This window comes from Puntigrus tetrazona, chromosome 21 (assembly GCF_018831695.1).
Source record: "Puntigrus tetrazona isolate hp1 chromosome 21, ASM1883169v1, whole genome shotgun sequence".
Taxonomy (NCBI): domain Eukaryota; kingdom Metazoa; phylum Chordata; class Actinopteri; order Cypriniformes; family Cyprinidae; genus Puntigrus; species Puntigrus tetrazona.
This window is the reverse complement of record NC_056719.1, coordinates 14,884,919-14,908,902: the sequence shown is the minus strand read 5'-3', so window position 1 is coordinate 14,908,902 and position 23,984 is coordinate 14,884,919. Positions and strand designations below refer to the sequence as shown.

Genomic DNA, 23,984 nt, shown 5'->3' with positions numbered 1-23,984 from the left:
TATATATATATATATATATATATATATATATATATATATATATATATATATATATATATATATATATTATATATATTATTATTTTTATTTTTTTATTATTCATTTAAGTTATCATATAGCTAGTGTTATTAATCAGGAAAATTATTTTTTCCACAAAAAATAAACTTCGGTTCAGACCAGTAAATAAGTATACATTTTATATGTTCACCATGTAATTCATACGTTTTAAATAATTTTTAATCTATATAGTTTTACAAATAAATACCCACAAAATGTCAATAATCCAGTTAATGGCTAATCATTATATTTTTATGATGGATATGATCCAATTGAAAATAGGATAGATAGATAGATAGATAGATAGATAGATAGATAGATAGATAGATAGATAGATAGATAGATAGATAGATAGATAGATAGATAGATAGATAGATAGATAGATAGATAGATAGATAGATACTGAAAATGGCTTATTTAACATATTTCAGTTTTGTATGTATATATGGATGGAACTGCACTAAGTCAAATAACTTCTCGACATTTTAACTGCACTGTGAAGGAGAACATAACCTCACAACTATTGAAAGAATAGTAGTGGGAAGTTTGTGGTTTCATTTTGACTTAGAAACGCATGACTGTTGCCAGAAACGCTAGGCATCCAAGAACTGAGTGAGGAAGAGAGAAAGAATTGGAGGAAGAGAAGAAAGGAAGAACAGAATGAGGTAGCTGGGTCACTGAGCCAATCGTGTCACTATTTAAATGTACGCGTCTCTGAGTTAAGAAGTATATCGTGGTGTTGAATAGTGAAAATGCATTTTACATTTAGCAATAATGCTCAACAGATCGAGTGCTGCAGTTTCTAATGTTTATTTTGATAGTAAAATCAATAATAGAATTAGACTATCATGGTTACAAGCAGAATTGTGGTACCAACTCCGGGCTGATACAATGCAGTGACATAATTAAGGATAATACAAAAAAACTCAAATCAAATCATAAGAGGCACAATTACACAAACAGACATATTTTGAAGATCAACCACAACTGCTTTTAAGCCTACTTCACATCTGTACACTAACAAGGCTCGATAAACCAAGCTGTTCTCCAACTAAGTGTGCCGAAGAAAAAAAACAAAAAAAAAACAACAAAAAAAAAAAAAAAAAACAGATAGAAATAAAAGTGAAAGAAAATGTCCAATGTATGTCAAAACCCAGCACAACACTGAAACATAAATAGAACAACTGTCAAGATATTGTATTTGAACAGGCATATATGTGAACTACAAATATAGACATTGCTAATAGGATCAAGTAACTGTTAGTTTCAGTAGGATACACTTCTGCAGAGTTTTGCGTAAGAATATCACCAAGAGATCTATGACAGAGCACTTAGCAATGAAATACAGCCTTCCTACTGTGACTAGAACCAAGAAAATAAAAATACAAAATCAAAAAAAATTAAAAAAAGAAAGATTTTACACTTGGGGAGTACACACACAGTACTAGCTACTTAAGGATCCCATGCTAAATTATCAAGTAGAATACCATACAACATTAGAAGCACAAGTTCACGTATTGTGTTTTTTTTTTCTTTTTTTAGTTCTTTTTTTCAAATAATTGACACTTCACGTCAATCGTTGTAAATTGAATGTTGTATGGATTTTCGAAACTAAAGAAACGAAAAGGAATTGAAACGAAAAAGGTTTTTGGTGGCCCTGGTTACGTTTTCGCAAACCCGCTTCCAATGTTGAAGGTCAATTTAGTCGCTCGATGCAAAAATTTGGCAAAAGGTCGGAAGGGAATGTAAATCACTGCAGTGTAGAAAAGTATGCGATCGTTCCTCAGCGACCTTTTTGGTATCGTTGGTTTCAGAGTAGTGATTCGAGTGAGTCCGGTGCACTTTAGTGCAAGAGATTTGGGCCCAACAGTCCAAGTGACCCTACTAGCTCTCCATGTCTTCCTCAACAGAAATAGAAATAAACAAACAAGCAAACAGACAATCAAAATAAGCTATCACCGCTACATTAGCACGGCCCTTTTCCCGCCCGACCACTGGTTCGGTCCAAGTCCAACATGAGCGCCCGGTTTGGGGTCAGGTCTTGGCACAGGTGTTGCAGTGGCTTGAGCAGATGTCGTAAGAGCAACTTTATTTCGGAACGGTTTCTAGCGTAAGATCGGGGAAGGACAAGAGTTCACGGACCTGGCAGCGCGTGCCAAGTCACAGCTCCGAGGGTGTTCAAGTACGTATTTTGAAATTCAGCACCATGGGTGGTGAGACAGGACTCCTACCCAATGTCCAAGTTTTTTTGAACCCAATAAAACGAAGAGCTTCTTTCTCCCCCTCCACATCGCCATGAAGGGAGCCAAGCAGCAGAAACCACCAAAAGAAGACTCAACTTTTCTCTGAGGGAGTGACTGAGTGCAAGGAAAGCGTCCCGACCCGGCGAACGGGGACGTCCGTCAGCGGTCCGCCCTGACTTCCCGACCGAATTCCATCTCGGGACGGTCTAGGCCGAGCAATGCGCACCTCTGCTTGTGTCGTTTTTGTGTTCGTGGAAAACCTTGATTCTGTTCGTTGGAGAACAACTGCTGAAGGCCATTTCTGTTCGTTGGTGAGTGACTCTGCTCCAGGTCATAGCCGGCGATCTGAGGAACAGTAGAACCAGAAGAATCGGGAGGCACAATAATCTTGAGCGTTTGTGAGGGGACACAATGTTGACAAGGTTTGACATTGTCTTTGCAAAGCTTCTTCCGCTCGGAGGGCTTCGGAGGAATCCACCACTGCGTACGACGTCCAACGCATATAAAAGTTACAATGTATATCATGTACGAATGGATTTACCTGTTTCTACCAAAGTCAAAACAAAGGCAGAGACAATTCCAACCAAGAACCTAAACATGGTTTTTATTATATATATATATATATATATATATATATATATATATATATATATATATATATATATATATATATATATATATATATATATATATATATAAACATAAACATAAACAAAAAAAAATGAGTCTATGATTGCAGCACTCTTTGGATAGTCTCTCAACCAAAACGTATGGGACACAGTCTTTACGTTTAATCATATTGAGCTCCACTGAAGGAAGACTACATTCATCTTTCAATGAAAACTGTATGAGGGCAAAGCAGCAACAGTTCTCATCTGAAGCAAGCTCACTGCTCGACACAGCAGAATAAAAAACAAACGAACAAACGAAAAAAAAAATTTGAATAAGAGAATTTCAGAGGAAACTTGTGATTTAATTCTTGGCATAATGGGCAAAAATCTTGTTTCTGTAAAAAATGTCAATAGATCAAGTTTGGGATTTCACGTCTGAATAAGGCACCTGATTTTGCAGGCATCATTTCAAAAGCAACATCGGAAATTCTGTAAAACCAAGTGCAACGTGGGTCTTTTCAGCTGAAAGCCGGAGTGCGATGGAGCTGTTTTACACCAAAGTATCAGTTTCTTTCCCCCCCCCCACTTGTGCTCGTTGGTTCGAATCAAGACAGCGGGGTTGCGTTCTTCTGCCCCGGCGTCTGTTGCAAAAGCTCCATGAATATCAATTTAGCAAGATTAGCATGCACGAGAGTCATGCCTCGTATGCGCAAACATATCCATGATTTCGAATATCATTTCTAAAGGGATCGAGTGTAGCATACAGGTTTGTTAAATGGAACATTTACAAGCAGCTGGAGTCATGATATGTAGGAATGCATGTTCTGCTGCTAAACCTTGAAACGCTATCGTCTAAAAAGCTCGAAGGTCTTTCGAAGAACACACGAAACGATTACGCCAGATACAGAGTAACAAAATGCACAGAATGGTAAAACGATTCATCATCGAGGTCCATTGAACAACAGCATAAAAGGAAAGCGAACAAACAAAACAAAAACAAAACTACGACATTCAACAGGTTAAATACATTGGAAAGAGCGTGTTTATTTAGCAACAATAAGACAGGCCGCCTTCCGTGAAATGCTTATCAAAAGATTTCTCAGCTTAGTCGCCATGTTGTTTACCATCGATGACCACTTTTACAATACCAGATACAATTGTTAAAAAAATAAAATAAAATACAATTGCTGTAAACTAAAGCAACATCCTGTCATTCTACAGAGTGAAACCTGCATAGTGCACCAATAAGAGTAATCTTTCTTGTATATAGCAAACGCGTATCTACACAAACCATTGAAAAGGAAAGGTGTAAATGCTTGTTTGAATGCTCTCGAGTATATACTGTAGCCATTTTAGAAGGATTCAGAGCGAGTTATCGATTGAGATCGAACTTTGTCTGAAGAATCCGAAAGGTATAAAGATAGTGGCATAAGATCCAACTCTCGATAAATATAAAAGTCATTGCTCGTTGCTTGAATGTAACAGGGAATGATCTTTGATTCTCTATACAACTTTACAACATGATTTAGCAGCTTTGCGTCCAAAATTATTGAATCATCAACAATATGCAGACAATAAAAACAATCAATCGATCAAAGAATGGATGTGATAGCTAGCTTACTCTTCTTTTTTTTTTTTTTTTCAGGATACATCAGTATCGCATGGTATGGGCGATAAAAAACAAACAAACAAACAAACAAACAAACAAGCAAACTAAAATTGTTCAGAAACAGAAAGCTACATTATTTCCCTTTGAAAAAGTAATACGATGCTAAATAACTGCAAGAAAAAAAAAAAATTAAAATCGCTGTATAAATAATGAATTATATTGACTTTTTGTGAACTGGTATTTTTTATGTTTTCGATGCATATATCCGTTTTTGAAGGCAGAAATAATTTTCCCCAAGATTATAAAATAATCGTAATTACGTGACAGCCCATTATAAATGTTAATATCGAATCGCGCTATGAAGCAAAGCAAGCACGCACATACGAATGTGTGCCCGCGTGTATACACCTGTATGTGTTCTTTAAATATCTCTCTTTATATAAAAACATGATCGGCAAAAAATAAAGAAAGAAAGAAAAGAAAGAAAGATAAAATACTGGCTTTTTCTTTTCCTTAACTGTTTGAATGCCACAGAGTCCCCTGGTTAAAACACTAAACTGCACAGCTCGCAACATCCCGTTGAACGCGAGAGCTTGCGACAGCACACTACGATAACTACCAAACGTTCTCAAAACAGCAGGCCGTCGACAGAAGGACAACGCGCCTTTCCATCTCCGTACGCTAATTGTCGCTTGCCATCAAGCTTATTTTACAGGACAATCGTCATCTTTTGGAGCTAATGCCACTCTTGAGAAGCTTCGAGCTGTAGATGGCACAAAAAAGGCCGGTCTTTGTTGCCATGACAAATGGCTTTGCTGTCTTTTGAGAATGGATGGGTTCTTAAAAGAAAAAAAAAAAAAAAAATTCAAATAAAAAATAAAAACATAGTCCAATTGATTCCCCATGGCAAATGGAACTGCCTTACAGTACAGCGATATTTTTATTTATATATATATATATATATATATATATATATATATATATATATATATATATATATATATATATATATATATATATATTTTTTTTTTTCTGAGCTACTTTTTCAAACAACTCAGATTTCCCCCAGTAAGTAAAAAATTACTTTAAAAAAATCCACGACAACAATACCTATCTCTGGCCAGAGAGAATGTGTCAACACTGTACATCGACCTGAAGAAAAATCCAAAGCAGAATTTGTATTTTTCCATAGGAAATGTCTACTGAAGGCAAATGAAGATTGTGACGTCAGAGTCCTCACTACTCAATGAGACACGTACGAGTGTCTGCCTCCGCTCAAGACCTCTCTGTCACACTGCCCTGGTCAAGATGGCAAAAGTCAAGTACACACCGCAGCATTCAAACGAGGTCGGTTTAGCAGCAAACGGGAGGGGGAAAGCTTATTTTTTTGTGTGTTTTTTTTCTTTTTGTCTAGACAAAGTGCTTTTGCTTTCTTACATGTAATATAGAACTTACTATACATTTATAGATATATAATATACTGTATATATATATTTCCACATTTAGAATAAATTTTAATTCATGTCTATGTACAAAAAAGGGACAAAAGAAGTTACGACACATAATGGACGGTATATAGAATCTTTACTATGCTACTAAAAGCAAAGAAAAATAGCTTTACAAAACTCTAGATTTTAAAAGGAAAAAATATTCTCCCTTCTTTGATCAAAATGATATTTGAGAAACGACCTTCTCCGCACGCTTCAGCATCAAGAATAAAGTCACTTTTAAAAGGCCTTTAGCAAACTATTCCACCTGGAAGAGATTTTTCAGAATGAACAAATTCATAGCAGCTTAAGATTGCGGTGGCCGGGAAATCTCAACTTTTATTTACCAGAATGAAAAGGAAGCCTAATTTTAATCGATTTAGGTTTTTATGGGATTATTTTTAAATCACAGTTAAGCACATTTCTGCTTCAATTATCATTAAAGTAATTTTCGTAATTGTAAAGTACAATTTTAAGTATACATAACGATAGTGTTGAGAATTCAAGTGTAAAGTGCATTTTTTATAGGCTTCACTTTATGCAAAATATAATTTTTTCGTCTTTTTTTTTTTTTTAAATACTGGGGTTAAAAATAACCTGGACTTTTTATTGTGAGATTGTTACAGCCAATGAAGTGTATATATATATATATATATATATATATATATATAAAGTTTATAACTTATATAAGTTATACATAAGATTGTGTTAAATACAATTTTAAAAGAGCGTTTTAACTGACAATTTGCCAAGGATAGTCTGATTTCCTTTAGCAAGGTAAGTGCTTTCGAAAACATTTCAGAACTTTCCGAGAGAGATCTGTGGGTAGCACAGAAAGAAAATATAAAGGCAATCTCTACAAAAATATACGCAATTCAATTTTTCTTTCAACAATACTCAGAGTAAGAAGACAAGCATAGAAATGTTTCATGCCGAGTAACATAGCATTTCAGAAGGTGGCATCTAAATGTGTGCACGGATTAATGCGTATCCAAACTCTATACAAGACAATGACATGTATCATTTTTTTTGTATACGCGCTCTCCTCTACGACTCTTAAGAATAGTAAACCTTTTGGTTTTGTGATAATATCTTCTATGGGCAAAATAGAAGCATCTCCACTGACTTTATAGCTCGTCTTTTAAATACGCAACAAAACTTCGGTGGCGGTACAAATATATATATGAGAACAAAAGGAACAGTACAAAATTCGACGAGGATGCAAATGAACGCTTCTTTCTGCAGAGAATTGGACCCAAGCAAATTTCACAGTTCATTAGAAATCCCTGACCCTACCATTTTTTCCTACATTCAATACGGTGTCAGGTAAGCTGTGCAAAACCTTACTTAGACTGGCTAGTTGCCATTTTAAGTTGCATGTGTCTTTGGTACAAAAAACAAAACAATCAAAATATAGTGTGCAAATATCATTTTTTTTTTTTTTTATATATATATATATATGTGAATATTTCTTATATCACGACACCGCCCACCCCCCATCCCCTCTTAAACGAAGTACCAGAAAAAGTACATTTGCCAGAGCCATCTTATGATACAAAGCACAGACTCTGTGGCATATATCTATATTTTCCATGTTCCTATGTACATTCAGAGTATCTTTAAAGAGCTGAAATACATTACAAACCTCCCCCCACCACTGACCCCCTTCGACTTCTTGCTTTCTGCGAAATGGTCCATTTGCGCTCTCCATTGAGTTTTATTTTTCCTCAACTCCGCGATTACAAGGCACAATGAATCTTACTTGTATAAAGTACAAATATAAACAAAACCCAGTCTGGGATTCAGCTTTTAAAGCCTCTTTCGCTGAGAATTTGCAAAACAACATCAAAGGTGATTTGACGTGAGGGCACTTCAACCAAAGTGTAGAAAGGAAAAGATTCACCAGTGGATAATAATCAACCTACCTATTTACAATAAGGGATATAACTGACCATCTGACCAAGTCAAAGAAAGGAGAAGAAAAAAAAAAACCCTCACACACTCTCTCTCTCTCTCTCTCTCTCTCTCTCTCTTTCCAACCTGAGACGATCGCAAATCTGTGGGAAAGGGCATTCGAGGCCCGCTTCCTCACGTGCTACTCTCTTGAAACATCCCTGCTCTACATATATACACACCGAACATCAGTAACTTCGCTTTAAACATCGGTATTTGTGTTCCTTCGCATTGTAGTTGGTGCATCTCAATTGATCGTCAAACAATTGCTTCGAACAGGAATTCCCCCGAACACTTATGCCCTCAGCTGAGAGATTAATAAGTGTATAAAGTAGGCCTAACGAGGGTGAAATCGTACACGCCGTGATCCAAAATTCAGAAAGTCTGCATTTACACCTTTTTGACCGCTAAATCAAAGGATCTAATGCCTTCGTAGTTTCTCTGCAGAGTACGCCTCTGCTTCCCAAAACTCTCAATGGGCATTTGACTGGATTTAGCTGGACGCAAGAGGAAAATGGCTACAGCAAGAACTGGTGCTCATTGTTTAGCTTTTTTCTCTCTTTTTCTCGGTTGTTGGAGGTATCTCGTATATTGGCTTTTAATATTTGCAACATGGCGGCCTGTTGATCGATACCAGCCACATGCACACATGGTAGGAAACAGACTACTGAGTGCAAAGGTTAACTACTAGTTTCATTTCCATTGGTGCGCACGAGGTGAATATACACATACGTATGCACGGACAAGCGGGTATCGTATGCATGTATTCACTTTAAATGTGAGGATGCGTCTCCAAGTGAAATGGGCATGCAGAGTGTCGGGCCGTTACAGTGTGGGACAAGAATGGCGCGGATGGCTTCGCGTGGGCTCCGAGGTGTGACTCTACACCTTCGACGTGGGCACGCGCAACCCCACCAGCCCTCCGGTGGGATCTCCTTTCCCAGTGTTCTCCAGGATCTGATTCACAAAGTCTGAAGTCTGGCCGGCAACTGGTGGCTGCACTGTATGAACAAAAGAGAACGTATTAGGAAACACATTCAGGCAATTATGCCAATCAGTTAATCGCATCCAAAGTAAAAGTTTTTGTATAGGTAATATATGTTTGTGTAGATTTTCTATGTACATGTAATATATTTCTAAATACATGTAATATATAAACACCATTTTCTTAAATATATACATGTATGTGTGTGTATTTATATATACACATAATAAATAAAATGATACATAAACCAAAAAAAAAAAAAAAAAAATATATATATATATATATATATATATATATATATATATATATATATATATATATATATATATATATATATATATATATATATATATATATATATATATATATATATATAAATAAACACACACAAATACATTTTTTTTTTACATTATTGAATAAAAAAAAAATAATAAACATTTATTTTGGATGCGATTAAATCGCAATTAATCATTTGACAGCGCTTCAAGTGATGCAATAAAACTGTTACAAAATGTTGCCACATTGGTCATGCGTATATGTTTTCAGATCAGGAACCAAGAATAAATAGAGCAGCAAAGCAGCCTGCCTCAATCTGAAAGAAATAGTTCATCAAAAACATTCAAATCCCTTCACAAATACTGTGGCAAACCTGCATGACAGAACAGAGAAATGCTTAAAAATGCACAGGCCACTCTTTTCAAAGTACTGAATACGATTGAACATTAGGGTTGTCACGCTCCAAAATAACAAAAAAAATATTACAAATAATAGATATATTACTCCAAAAGGCTTTTAAAGGTTTAATAGTTCTTTTTGTCATTTACATAAAGAATGAAGTTTCTTGTGTTCTACGAAAAAGTGTTGTAGGTTTGAAAAGAAAGAAAAATGTGGGTGAATAAATGACTGAATTTTTATTTTGGGGTGAACTAGCCCTTTAAATGACTTTGAATTCAGTTAAAGGTTACTGAATTAAATTGTCTAAATAAAAAAAAAAAAAAAAAAACAAATCAATAGGACAAACAAGATAGCTTGGCTGTTTACTTCCCAGTCTTGTGGGAAAACCTTCCTGAGATCATGAGCTTCCAACATGCTGAAAGAACATTCAAAAATATTCATCTTATGTTCTGTTAAAAGTTGTTTTCGTAGTTTATGTAACAGTAGGATGAGGTCATGTCATGTGGTGATGTGCTGATTGTGATGTGCTAACAAAAATTCCTTCAGAAAACAGTTTCAATACAGAGGTCACAGCACCGAGAATTTTAAGAGCCTTCGGATCATTTCGCTCTAAGACACAAGGATAACAGCTGCTGGAGAACATGCAGCTTAAACATGCTAGCAACTCAGCTTGTTGTTAGCGGCGTGCTTGAGGAGAAACGTGCTTGTAGAAGATCGCGCATGATTCACATTTGCAATGTTAATTCTAAAAGCACTTTTACAAGCGTTAATAATAAAGAAATGTTTTTTACCTAAGGTATCCTCAATGAGTTTATCCAGCTTCTCGGTCATGCTTGTTCCTTTGTCATGCGAGATATCCTGTACTCTGCTGACTATCTGTTCTTTGATTGCATTGATCACAAACAGCAAACGATCTGAAAAAGAAGATAGTCATATCTTTGTCTCATTCCTGGCATATTTGGAAAAAAGTTATGAGCATGCGCAAAAACTGATCTAAAAACTAGTCTTTTGAAAGTAAGCAAAGTGATTACACTCAGTCTGGTCAAGACTGAGAAATTCTACAATACACAGTCTCAAGCACTTCCTTTAAAAATTAATTTCCATGTCTAAACAATGTACCATATTCAGTTCCAAGGCCCCATAACTTGACTTTGTTGGCTTCGTACTGAGCTTTCTTTTTGAGCCTGCAGGCCCTAAGGAAGAAAAAAAGTATTTTCTGAATATAAAAAGGAGGATTTTGAATACATTTTAAATCACGAACAGCACATGTAGTTTAACCAGTCTATCTATAAAGGTACTGCTTTTAAGTTTGAGAGAAAAGGTTGGGATGTGAGTTTTAAGAAACAAAGCAGAAGTAATTCAAGGAATAAGAAATATGTCTTTACCTGGATGCAAGCTTGTTCTTCTCCTTTCGAGACCGAGGTCGAGCGGTTAGAGGTAACTCACTAACCGGCGTCAGGTCACTAATGACTTTATTGAGTTTCCGCAGTTCGTTGCCAATCTGAAGTAGCTTTCGAGGGTTTGGAGTAAGATCTTCCACATCCGTCCGCCGTGACTTCTTCAGTGTGTATTTTCCTAAACAAGTCAGATGAACATTAACGTTAAATATATCAGGTTTAGGGATCTTTAATATAATAGCTAGTCCATATGAATTTTCTACATTTCATAAAAGCATTAAATATTGATCTGCTGTAACTATAATCCATAACATAAACTGAATAGTCCCTTCTTTGTTCGTAGATGACACGTGATGGACAGTGAAAGTCTCACCATGGTGCAGGCCATTCTTTTGGTACATGTTGCTGGGAAGTGTGTCTCGGTCCCATTCGGAGGGCTTCAGCATGCGCTCCTGTTTGGATGGGATGAGCTGCTCGCTATACTCCCAAAAGTATCGACGTTTTCCCCTCTTTCTGGAAATTCCAGCCGTCAGACCTTTGACATCATCAACCATATCAGTGTCGCATCCTGTTTAAAAGATAGAACGGTAATGAGGCGAAGAAAGAAATGAACAGTGATCTTTTCCTATATTGCATTTACAGAATCTCAAAACCGAAAATGCACAATCACGCTTCTCGGTTCAACCATAACAATTCACAAGGGCTCGTTCAAGACATTAGTAGCATCACAGTTTCAAATTAGGCCAGTTTTCACTAGGGATGCACACAATAGTAAAACATTAACTTTATTGGACACTAAAGAAGCATAACATAATAGATACAATTACAATGTATCTATTATACATTTACATACAATTACAAACTAAACTTTTGCAACAACTTCTTGTCCTTTAGAGCAACGTGAAAAACGAAAACAACAACAACAACAAAATCTCCAGTGTGCGGCATTTGTATTTCTTGTTTTTGACAGGTGGAAATTTGCGTCTCTTCAGTTTCCAACAGGATGGGTGGAGGAGGACACACTTAAAAGTTTGACACAAATTATCATACTTAAAGATCCCTATCTAAATGTTTTCTGTCATCTTAGCTGGCGTCACTAGGCCTGCACTATTTGATAAATCCAAACCTAATAATCATATTTGCACTGGTCAAAATTGTTTTAAAGTGAAATATGCACATTGCGTTTTAGAATACATAAATGAATTGCACGTTGACTTAGCTTTTTAGATTGGGGCATTCTACAGACGTCAAATAGTGTAAACAGAAACTATTCGTACGCTCAGAAGAACCAGTGAGATTTTTAGCTTGAACATAAAGCAAGGAAGAAAGGTTCAAATTCTCTGCCATATTTAATATGTTCTATGTATGTGGGTTGATCAATGTTTACTATATGTGCATATTAACCTAAACTGAATCAGTTTATCTTATAAAGCAATCCAGTCTCTTTTATTTAGAACCCCACATCAACATGAATTTCTTGACAAACTATTATTTAGAAAGGGAAGAATGCAGGTAAGCAAACACTTAATGTTCCCCATTGTCTTTAAGTCACTTTAAGAACCTATACGTGCATTTGCTTTTGAGCGGCATCAAAATAACTGACTGTAATTTGTGATTTTTATGAATAACAAAGTACTGGATGAGATCATCTGTTCTTTCACTTCCCCTTGGTTATCTGCACACGACCTTACAATGCACTTTCCAAGTAGACTGTATATAACCTAAAATGAACTGGATTTCTCAATGCTACACGAGAGCAATGACATTCTAGGTGAATTAACGTTATATATTCTCTCTTCCTGCTTACTCAGCTGTAGGTCTATTTGTGCTAAATGTACTGTGCGCTCACTTGGCGGCATTGAATTTTGTACCTCAGAAAGTCCGAATATACAGCACAGCATGTATTGATAGAAGTATCGTTGTCAATGCATCCTTGGTTTTTATGCATTTGGCTACAACAGCATCAGCAAAAACATGTAATTTCTCACCTTGCTCTGAGAACGCATCACTAACGTAGTCGTCTTTGTCGCCCTCGTAATCTTCATCCTCCTCTTCCTCCTCTTCCTCTTCATTCTCCGAAAGCTCATGTTCACTGCCAAACCCTTCGTCATGGTCTTCGTCGTCTAGATCCAATCCCTCTCCCTCCTCCTCTTCTTCCTCTTCCTCGCCTTCTTCTTCCTCTTCTTCCTCCTCTTCCATGTCAGCAGTCGCCTTCCCTGCAAGCCTGGCCCTGGTTAGGAATAACGAGTAGTTGTGCTCTTCCTCCTTTTTTTTGTCAGCGGCAGACGTGTCGGATCCAAGGGCACTCACGGTGAGCAAGGTTTCTGCAGAGAAGGGGAGTTTGTGTGGCACCGTCCTCAGGGTCCCTATTTCTGGACCGGGACAAGTCGGTGCATCTCGTTTAGGAGGCTCCAGTCTCTTTTCGCAGCTAACGGAGGATGCTGTATTAGCAGCGACGACGGCAGGGTCCTCGCTGACCTGCGAAGCTGACGTTTTGTGCTCCTGGATAAGAGGGGAGGCAGAAACGCTAATTTGGGTGGAGCTCTCTACTATAGGTTTTCGTGGTCCGCTGATGCGTACCTTGGCTTTGCGAACGTAATCCATGTTGTCCAGAAGTGCGGGCGAGGCTTTGCTAGGGCCTTGAAGCTGGGCCCTGGCCATTGTGTCAGTGCTGGAGGGAACAGGCCAGGTAGCTTTCTGGGATCCCTCGGGGAAGTCAGGCAGAGGGTTGCGGCTCGATGAAGCGCTGGTTGCAGAGCTGCTGAGTTTGTTGGTCTTCTTGGCCATGGTGGGAGGTGGAAACAAAAGCTGCTTTTGACCCACCAGCAAGTCCGGATGGTAAAGAGTGTCACAAACTGGCTGCGAGTCCTCACTGTTGAGCTGGGCCAGGGTGGGTGTTCGACCTATCACCTCCTCATCCTGGTAAGGGCTGGAAAAGTCATCAAGGCCCAAGAAATCAACTTCCTTGGTGCCCCAGATATCACAACTGGTGAGGCGAGTGTACTTAGTCAAGTCCTCCCAGTATGTGTCCCACTGCTCAAAGTTTGAGCTGTAAGCAGGGTCATTGTCTACCAGCTCAGGTAGATGATCCATGCTGTCCAAGTCTTTGCAGTCTCCGACTGTGAAAATATCTCCTCTAGGGCTCTGGCGACAAGTCATGTCCCGATCCTGCAAACATTCAAAAATATAACTCAACTATTTACACATTGTCATTGAAATTACCCTAAGCTTAATTTTGTTCCATCTTTTCCACTGCTTAGATTTCACATTGAGTTTGTAATTAATTCCTGGTTGTCAGGTTTCAAGATGTCACATGGCTCATTTGTAAGCCTGAGTTATTTACAAGGTTAGTAACTTCTATTGGACAAGTACTGTATGCAGCCTGGTTTAATAACCTCTTGTCCATTTGTGGAAATGTTGCCACAGCTACTTCTCGCTATATTCTGAAATGCTATGAAAAAATAATAATACTGTCAGTTTTTACTACTTTATACATGACACAAAGTGTAATCATTGAATTAAATGTGATAAAATGCTAAAAGTTTGAGGCCCGCTATAGCAGCAAACAACCAAGCAGGGCCCAAGATGACCTGTGTTATTTCTAGACCTAGAAAAGTCACACAAATTAATAGCAATTTAAAACACCATGGACACTCTCATATAGAATATACATTTTTCTAGTTATGATCAGCTCTAAAATATGTTATTAGGCATAAATTAAGTATAATTTACAAGATTCGATGTATATTTGTTGCCTGGTTTAAGATAAAGTGTGGTCAACATTTCAATCTCTCATTTTAATTTATTGGAATTTAACTAAAATAAAGTAAAAACCCATCTTGTTTTTCCATGTGCAAAGGTTCTGTAGTGTAAAGCAGCCTAAATAAAACCTGAAAGAGTCATGCTGCGTGTATGAACTCACCAGTTCATACATGAAATCTGGGTCAGAACTGTTAGCCAACAGGTCCGTGCTGGTCAGTGCCTGGTCAGTAAAAGAGCAGTTTTGAAAGGCATCCCCAAAGGGAGGATCCATTCCGCTAATGCTGGGCTGTAAAATGAAAGCAAGAGAAGCATACCATGACACCTGTTTCAAAATACCTCAGTGGGCACCCAAATTTGAAGGACAGGTCCCATACCTGAGGCATTGCAGAGCACAGATCTTCAGTTCCTTGACGGAAACTTTTCTGCCACCTCCCCCGTCTCAGTCGCCCTATCTTTTTGTCAATCTCTGAAGAAAATTTAATTTTAAGCATTAAAAAAAAAAAAAAAAAAAAAGAAAGGGAAAAAAAAAAAAAAGTTCTTGTTTTCAATATGGAGGCTTTAGCAGCACATTTATGTGTGGCTGAGTTGTCCTCCTCACTGGACTGTTGTCTGTGGAAAGAGAACAGAACAGGACTGCGGTTAGCTAGCACAAGCATTAAAATAACACCCACTATCTGCACAAACATCGGTGCACAAAACAGGACACTCGGCCTGCACACTCCGGTAAAGCAAGTATATAAACAAAATGTCACTTACAAGCTGTGAACTGGCACAGACTATGAAACACTGAGAGGAAACAGCTGTCAAAAACAACTATGTGCTGACATTAGAACAGCCACAGACAGGTTCGTCTCACAGACATCAATGCTTTTTTTGCATCTGCAAACATCCGCACAAAGCTTGGGGTTTTCCTAAAAAGGTCCAACCATGGTTGAAAAAGTTAGGGAGGCTGCCTGAGATCCATGGAGGAACAGAAGGGAGCCCTAAATCGTGTCAGATTGTTGGGCGGCTGTAGTGCAAGAGCATCGAACACTAGGGCTATTTTTAAAACAACATCGGCGGAACCCTTTCCCCTCGGCAGACAGACAGCCATAGGCGGCGAGACCCGAAACGCTGGACACTCTTTGCATAACAAATCAACAGAAATACGTCGGAGCATGTGAGGCTTGTGCTGGCCAGCTTCAGCGCTGAGCAAAACAATCCTGTCTCTCTTGTGCTTGATGACATCATTTCCTCCTGGTGCACCGAGCGAGTCAAATAAGCGTCTTATCACCCTTTGGCTTTGTGCAAGGCAGGGTTTGCATACAGCCCACAGAACCAGAGTGAGAAAAAAAAAAAAAAAAACACACTGAAAAACCATTTCCCTTCAGCACTCCACAATTCTACTGCTTGCTCACCGTTAGCCTGCAAAAAAGAACTCGATTTTTAAACTTGAAAAAATGTGAGTGGTGCAAAAGTTTGACTGGTCGTTAGGGCTTCTGGTTGGGTTTCTGCACATTGCTAGGAGGTATCTAGTGGGGTGTTCTAGGTGGTTTCTAAGGAGTTGCTAGGGTAGATACTTGCTTGCTCTCCAACGAGCAACACAATTTGAAGTATTATTATTTTCACGAACCCAAAAGAAGAGGTTACTATTAAAGCAATGTACAGCGGCAGAGTGATCTGTAGTTATTATGAGAACTCTTAGTTTCCGAAAACTGAATGACATTAATCACTGTCAACAGGATGTGAGAATTTACTTTTTAATTTTAACTTTATGCAAATGAACAACAACTCTTTGGTACAAATAGTATCAAATGGAGTAAACTCAGTAGAGCTCATGGGCTTACATCCCCTGAGGGATACCAAGGGTTAGATTCAAAAATTCATAACTTGTTCATATGATATTACACACTGCAGTAATTTAAATACAAAAGGTTTATTTTAGTTCATAATGCCCATTTTGAGCAAAAATAAAACATTCCTTGAATCTTAAAATATGTACATTCCAAATATAAACAGTATGTGAATTAATAAGTATATGTGGCACTTACAAGAAATTAATTAACATTTTCATGATCACCAATTAATACTAATCAGGTATGAATACCCTTTAAATCCACTGTAGTTTTCAATGGAATTTAGTGCTAAAGTGAATGTTTTTGTAGGTCAAACCAGGAGTTAGCATCACCCTTGTTTCCTCGACCAAAACCCAACAGGATTTTTCGATTGGCTTTTAGATTACTGAAAAAAATAAGCTCTGTGACCAACAAAAGTTCATGATTCTTAAAGCTGGAATTCACTACATGCCCAGATTTTTGCCTCAATTTACAGTTCGGACAAGTCGACGCTACCTGTCAAACGTCAGAGCAAGTCAAGATTTTATAGAAAATTACAAAATGTATGGACGGCCACATGAAAAATCATGTAGTGTATTCAAGCCTTTACATGTTGTCAATACATTAAAAGACTAAACATACAATATAAACAAACTACACTCAATTTAAGCTATATGTTTTAAAAGAAAAAAAAAAGTTCGAAAAGTAGGAGTGTCATTATAAAAACAGTATGTCTGTAAATGTGAGGTACTAGTAAGTAGACAAGTCTTGTCCAGCCCTCTGTAATCCTATTTAGCTTTTTCAAGACTGCTTTTTTTCCAAGCTGCAAAATCATATACACCTAGGATGGCTTGGGGGTGAGTAAAATATGGGGTAATTTACAAATTGGATGAAATATTCCTTTAAGTTCAGGACAATAAAACCAAAGGAGCTAAAAAGGAGCCAACAAAAATATATGATCCCAGCAGTTCCTCATAACTTTGGGATGGAAGAAGGACAGGATTCTGTAGGGGGGATAAATTCCTTGGATTGGTGTATTCCAGGAATAGAAATGAAGGAACATAAATGCAGTGAATGCTACAGTGAACTGACAGGTTCCACCTTCTGTATGAGCAATAATACTACTGATTAGCATCGCGCCCTCCTACAACAACCAGGCTACATCGGTCAAAACTGCTGCTGGGCTGTTAACGAACATTATGCGGCAATTCTGTCTGGAAGAGGGATCAGACATCTGCATTTGGAAAGCGAAATGAGGAAGAGGCACAAGCTCTCTGTATGAGCAATCCTGCCAAAATATATATCCACCTGTTGTGATAACTCATCTCAGCACGATCGAAGGGGCATGTGGAAGAACGTCTACCCAGCAGACCTACATTCACAGTACAGTATCGCTGAAGAAATCGGGATTTACATGTTATTTGCCAGTATTAATTTTGATATGCTAGCCTACAGAGGACAAATGGGCTAGCAACACATTTTATGATGTGAAAATACAGAGGGACAGATGGAACCGAGAGAAAGAGAAACAGAGAGCAGCTGATACTGATTATCTTGTGTAGTAAACAAGCATTGTTCTCATGAATACGAGTCCCTGAGTGGATGAAATGAAAGGTCTCTCAATAGGATCTGGGAATAACGGACTATAGATCAGAGGAAACATGACACCAGTGCTTTTGAAATTATGGTTTTGCAATGAATACCCTTGCTGGAAAACGTCATTTCAAAATGGCACTTGATGGAGTAGAAGATTAGCTAATCAAATCCCTATCTATCTATCTATCTATCTATCTATCTATCTATCTATCTATCTATCTATCTATCATAGATAGATAGATAGATAGATAGATAGATGGATAGATGGATAGATGGATAGAGCTTGGGGAGGTTGCAAATCTAAATATGGATAAAATCCATTTTTAAAGTTGTCCAAATTAAGTTCCTATACCCCAGCTACCTAAAATTGGTTTTGTGGTGCTGGGTCACATATATCCTTGTCATAGCAACGCTACATTTTCAGCAGCCATTACACCAATCATCAGTGTCACATGACCATTTAGAAATCATTGATTTGCTGCACAAGAAACATTATTATTATCATCAATGCTGAAAACAGTTTTGAGCGGTAGTGTATATACAAAATTAGTCTGAATAATTCGTTAGTGAATCTGACTGAGACACGTCCAAGACGTTACGTTCTCACTGAGCATCTCTCTGGAACTCAACTTAGTTGAGAACTAACAACTGATCTAAGCAAAGATTTGGGTGACAAATGAAAAGGAAGTTACTTTCATAGTTACTTTTCATTAAAACGGTCTCAGACCACATTCACTGACTACTCATTAGCCTAACTATTATGCACTTTAATCTGTATGACACAAATCAAAGCAACATTGCCCTCAGTTATTATAAAACACACCTGTAAAGTAAACCATAATGGATCACATGATACATAATGGATGACATATGAACTTATCCATGTAGTGTCTCTTGAATTCAAAATCAAACCTTTTGAGGGACTAATTGCACTCAGTATAAGGACATACTAGCCATTTAAAATAATATGGGTCACTTGGCTCCGGTCAAGTATGTTAACAATATGCCACAGTCACCTAGTTCCTGAATAGGTGACTTGTAAACATACAGTTCAAACAAAGCCTAGGACACATCACTGTGGGTCAAAGGAGAAAGTGAAGAGTTTATTACCAGTTTCCTTGATGAAAACAGCTACAGCAACATACATACATGCACATCCAGGCAAGAATATTCTGACTGAATTATATCATTTTTTAATTTATATATTTAAAAAACCCTCCAAAACTATATTTATCTTAACTGTTAAACATCCTCAAAAGAGTTAACTCAATAATAAACTTTCTGTAATGAGTTGAAACCAGCACAATCTAATTAAACGTTTAATAAAGGCATTCGACAGAAAGAACAAGTTGGAGGATCTTATAGTATTAAAAACGTGTGTGTCATTCTGGAACGACCAATTTTACAGCGGGAATAAACATCCTTTAGAAAGTTTATAGAAAATTATTTTTCCAACATTGGGGTTTATTTTATGGAGTTTATTTATTGCATGCAGATCCCAACCTGTTCGCCATTTTTTTTTATTAACATAGGATAGCACAAATTTTGATAACTTCTTTTGCAACAGAGTAAGCTTCCTCATTTTCTTTCATCCTACAGTGCCCAGGTACCCAATGAAACCAGATATTAAAATTATGGTCCACTGGTTTCAGATGTTTGTAAAAAGTCATTACTAGTACTGGATGATCATTCGCAAGGGATAGCACTGCTTGAAGTTTTAAATATGAAAAATATTGAGACTCTTTGGTCATTTTTGAACGCGATGCTACTGGTCTAATTGGATTCAATGATATATGCTAAGCTATGCTAAGGCTGAATGGATTAAAAAAAAAAAAAAAAAAAAGGTAAAACTCAATTTATTAACTCTGGGGGAGTTGGAGAATGAGCCTATTTCCAAAAATAAGTGGAGTGTTCCTTTTCTCCAGCTGGAGATTATGTAAATGTATTTTTAACAGAAAAATGCCAAAAAATAGAATAATGTATGCAAGTTGCACTGAATTATTTTACCGGAAATACCAGAGGTTTTAAATGGAAGTCACCAATATTAAAAAATAAAATACATATTATCACGAAAACTACGTGCAATATTCAGATTTGGTCCAAATAAAAGTTTTGCATGTTCATAAAACTAAAACTTAACTTAGTTTTTTTGCAGTGTGCACTTGCAGGGCGCCGCTTTGTTGCGCACAAGCTGAAGAATCTTAAGCGTAGGCGTGCTGTGATCAAATTGGTGGCCTTTGTGCTAAAGTTACAGAAACACTGTGGCTAATACACAGGAAGTACGACTAGAGACAGTCTAGAGCTTATTACAATTCATATTTAACTTGAAGTTTAGAGATGTCTTATTAGCTTCAAGGTCTGTCTGCGACTTTAAAGAACAGTCTGAGTTAATTACAAACAAGCTTGCATTTTGCAGTCCAGCAGTCCTTCAAATGCACAGACTTACTCTGCAAATGTCAGAGGTCCGCGCTCGCCGAGATGGCAACAGCGCTCCTTACACAGAAGCAAACGGCTGGCTCTCAGTCTTGCACTCAAGGACAACCGAAGCACTTTGAAAAACAACTGAAATGGTGCATATATTAAAACAAAACGCTCCTTTCTAGCGTTAGTACTTTCTGGCTGACTAATAAACTAGCTTTGTGCATCGAATGGCTCTCTCAAAGTAAATGTAACAGGTAACAGACTCAACATGGAGTTTATTTCGACGTTATTATTGCGTGAATATCAACCGTGTTAATGTGAAAAACGCTGAAATTGCTTTTGATCATCTGATCACTTGTTTCAGAAAACTCACTGTGCAAATAATGCATGAAAACGTCGATAATTGCAAAGGTTTGATATTTTTTCAAACATTTCCCTGTTCTTACAGAAATCGCATGAAATAGTTGTGAGCAAAAGAGTAAAGTAAAATATATATTTTAAATGTGTAGGATATGTATTGTATACAAAAATTAAGTTGATCTCATTTCTATTCTTTTTTTACTCGCTCCCATTCTTCTACATTATTTATATATTTTAAAATATTAAAGTAGTGGGAAAAAATTAACCTTAAGTATTTTCATTCATTTTACTTACTGTAGCATATAATATTTAATTATTATATATTTCTAATTATTTGATCAAATTCAGCGCTATTTTTATCAACTGAAATGTTTATCAAGTTTTTGCTGGTTGGTCTTTAATATAACCTCTTGTTGTATGAAAAAGTATACATATACACACACATATATACATATATATATATATATATATATATATATATATATATATATATATATATATATATATATATATATATATATATATATATATTATATATATATATAATATATATATATATATATATAATATATAAAACAAATATATAGCTTCAATCAAAAAGCTTATAAAAATGATAAATAAAAATATGTAAGGTGGTAATGATAAATACAAGTAAATTCTGACGTGAACTATTTTTACTAATTTTACGACATCTGAGGAGTTAAAGGTTGGGTAAAATACATAATTGCTCACTTATTCAGATTAGGATGAACCATTATAAAAGAAACACAACACAGGCTCCAGTTCAGAGTTGACTGTTCGACTTTTAGCACTTTAATATTTCATGACAAGGAAAAAAAATCATCCAGTCATAATGCAAGTTCATCTACTACACAGGCCTCTGAATTAAGTCCCAACCAAATCTTTTTGTCAGTGCTCCACTTTATTGTCTATTAATCGGGCTTCACATGCGTTTGTAATAATAAACTGCAAATATACCCTTGCAGATGTAATGCCATATGTCCTATAGATGACCACCTCTGCAATGTTTATATGAAAACAGAATGACCTACTAATAAACAGCTCTCGACTGCTCACATTTCTACACTTCGGAGACCTCGCCGATTAGACACATCTCCATTAAACAAATGAAGTGAATGGCATTCAAACGCTTGGCGTACTTTGCGTATTATGACCAATATCATATTATATTCTGACCTACTAACACTTCACAACACCCTGAACTCAACATGGCCCCCTTCAAAAACAAATAGCGTCAACCTAACCCTTAGCGATTCTGCGCCAACGCCCACATAGCGGCGTTCTCTGATTGGCTGCGTGTAAATCCATAGCCCGCCTCCGCACCCGAATGATTTACCTAGCTCGACGTCAATCAAGCACAATTACGCATAAACGCCCCGCCTCGCAGCGCTTGGTTGAGTCGACGAGCAACAAACAATATTGCAGGCCTCCCTCATGTTACGTAAACAGATGGAATGCAAAACATTATCTCCCCATAAACTTTTAATTCACACGCAAACACTAAATTTTGAAGTTTTTACAACGCAGCTGGCAAACGAGCATCATTTCGCGATAAAACGACTCGTTCAAACGGATAACAAATTACGTTTAAAGCTTTCGAGTTTCTTTTTATGCACAATCAAAACAGTTTAAAATCGTTTCGGATAGTGATTTATGTGCCAAAGGCAGTCTAGATACCGCAGAGGCTATCGTGTTTCCATTTCACTTTGCATCGTGCTGATGGGGGCGTGTACCCTTACAGACTTAGTGGGGTTAATTCTAGTAAAGCATCGTAAAATCATCTGCAAATACAAAGAAAAAAAGTTTATAAATCACTGATCGCCTCGACTGATACATATATGCATCATACCATCTCAGTGTAACATAATTTTTGATAAACAAATACCCACAACTTTCAAACAACAGTCTGAAATGTCGCTAAATTATATAAATAGATAACAAACGTTAGGTTTCCCAAGTTCATTCAGGAGTTTCGTAAAAACAACGATAACCAGCCTAATAATTTAAGTCCTGCAAATAAATAAAGGACAGTTGCTCTTAAAACAGTAGTTTACAATTCTGACAGCCTATAAGTAATGCGCTCGATTAATATCATCAGCGTATTAAAAATGCACCTGGGTGTGTCAACTGGAGGAGATCTCCAAAAGGTGCAGTGATGGGGTCCAAGCAATGTTCTAGAAGTTCTCGAGTAACTGAAAGCTAACAAGCAACATCTCCTGCCCTTACTCAGCACCAACGACCGGCCAGCTAAGCTACCACGGGGGAAAATATTGATCTGAAAGGACAAACGGGCACTCCAAGCTGCAAAAACACACAGCACATCGCTGTATCAGCCGAGAACAGGTTAGGGTTTAAAGAGGAACTAGAGCGCTGCTTTCACACTATGGCCTCCGTGTCCCTCCCCTCTGCTAGCGAAACTTAGCCAGAGAGCTAACTCCAAGAGACAATGTTTTTATCATCGTTAAACAACTATCCTCACACACTCCACAGCGCTGTCATAGTCAGAAAGATGACTCACCTTTAAGCTACCCATATACTAGTACAAAAAAGGTTGTAATTCCAATTTTATCCGTCTTTAGGAAAACTTAATGTCATTTCTTCTCAATCCACGCCGTCTTCCTCTCTGGTTTGTTTTGTTTATCTTCTTCCTGACGGGTTCCTGGAAAGCGCGTGACTGCCTTGTCACGTGCTTGCCCACTGGCCAATCAAGACGAGCGTTCGTTCTTGACCCAAAACAAGCTATTTAAATACCTCGGGCTGACCTGTGCGTAAAATATTCCTGCAATATACGACCGTTCAGTTATATTATAAATGTATTCGTATTACGTTGTAATGTAATTTAATGAACACAAAGCATTTTTTTATTATCTTAAAGGCTTTTTAATACACTTGTTCTAACTTTGTATCATCGAATGTCACAAAACTGACATTTTTGACCTGGTTATGGCGGGAAATCAGCCAAAAAGTATTCCCTTCAGGAATGTTGGAAAAGC

General features: G+C 37.2%; 1 protein-coding gene across 1 annotated transcript; it reads right to left on the bottom strand.

Annotated features, from left to right (window-relative positions):
• Nucleotides 1–6,660: 6,660 nt before the first annotated feature.
• Nucleotides 6,661–23,625, bottom strand: crebrf (creb3 regulatory factor). The gene is made up of 9 exons (XM_043221715.1): nt 23,510–23,625; nt 15,154–15,388; nt 14,940–15,065; nt 13,006–14,185; nt 11,391–11,585; nt 11,006–11,195; nt 10,740–10,813; nt 10,412–10,534; nt 6,661–8,961 (listed from the first exon to the last, which is right to left on the bottom strand). The coding sequence occupies exons 2-9, from the start codon at nt 15,268–15,270 to the stop codon at nt 8,843–8,845; spliced, it is 2,124 nt and encodes a 707-aa protein (XP_043077650.1). The 5' UTR covers nt 15,271–15,388; nt 23,510–23,625; the 3' UTR covers nt 6,661–8,842.
• Nucleotides 23,626–23,984: the final 359 nt, after the last annotated feature.

What these genes read in the sequence shown, in the direction of transcription:
- crebrf (XM_043221715.1), bottom strand. Translation starts at nt 15,270, where the DNA reads ATGCTTAAAATTAAATTTTCTTCAGAGATTGACAAAAAGATAGGGCGA. An exon ending in CAGATTTCATGTATGAACTG is followed by an intron (nt 14,186 to 14,939) that starts GTGAGTTCATAC and finishes GAATGTTTGCAG; the next exon opens with GATCGGGACATGACTTGTCG. An exon ending in AAAGAATGGCCTGCACCATG is followed by an intron (nt 11,196 to 11,390) that starts GTGAGACTTTCA and finishes TGACTTGTTTAG; the next exon opens with GAAAATACACACTGAAGAAG.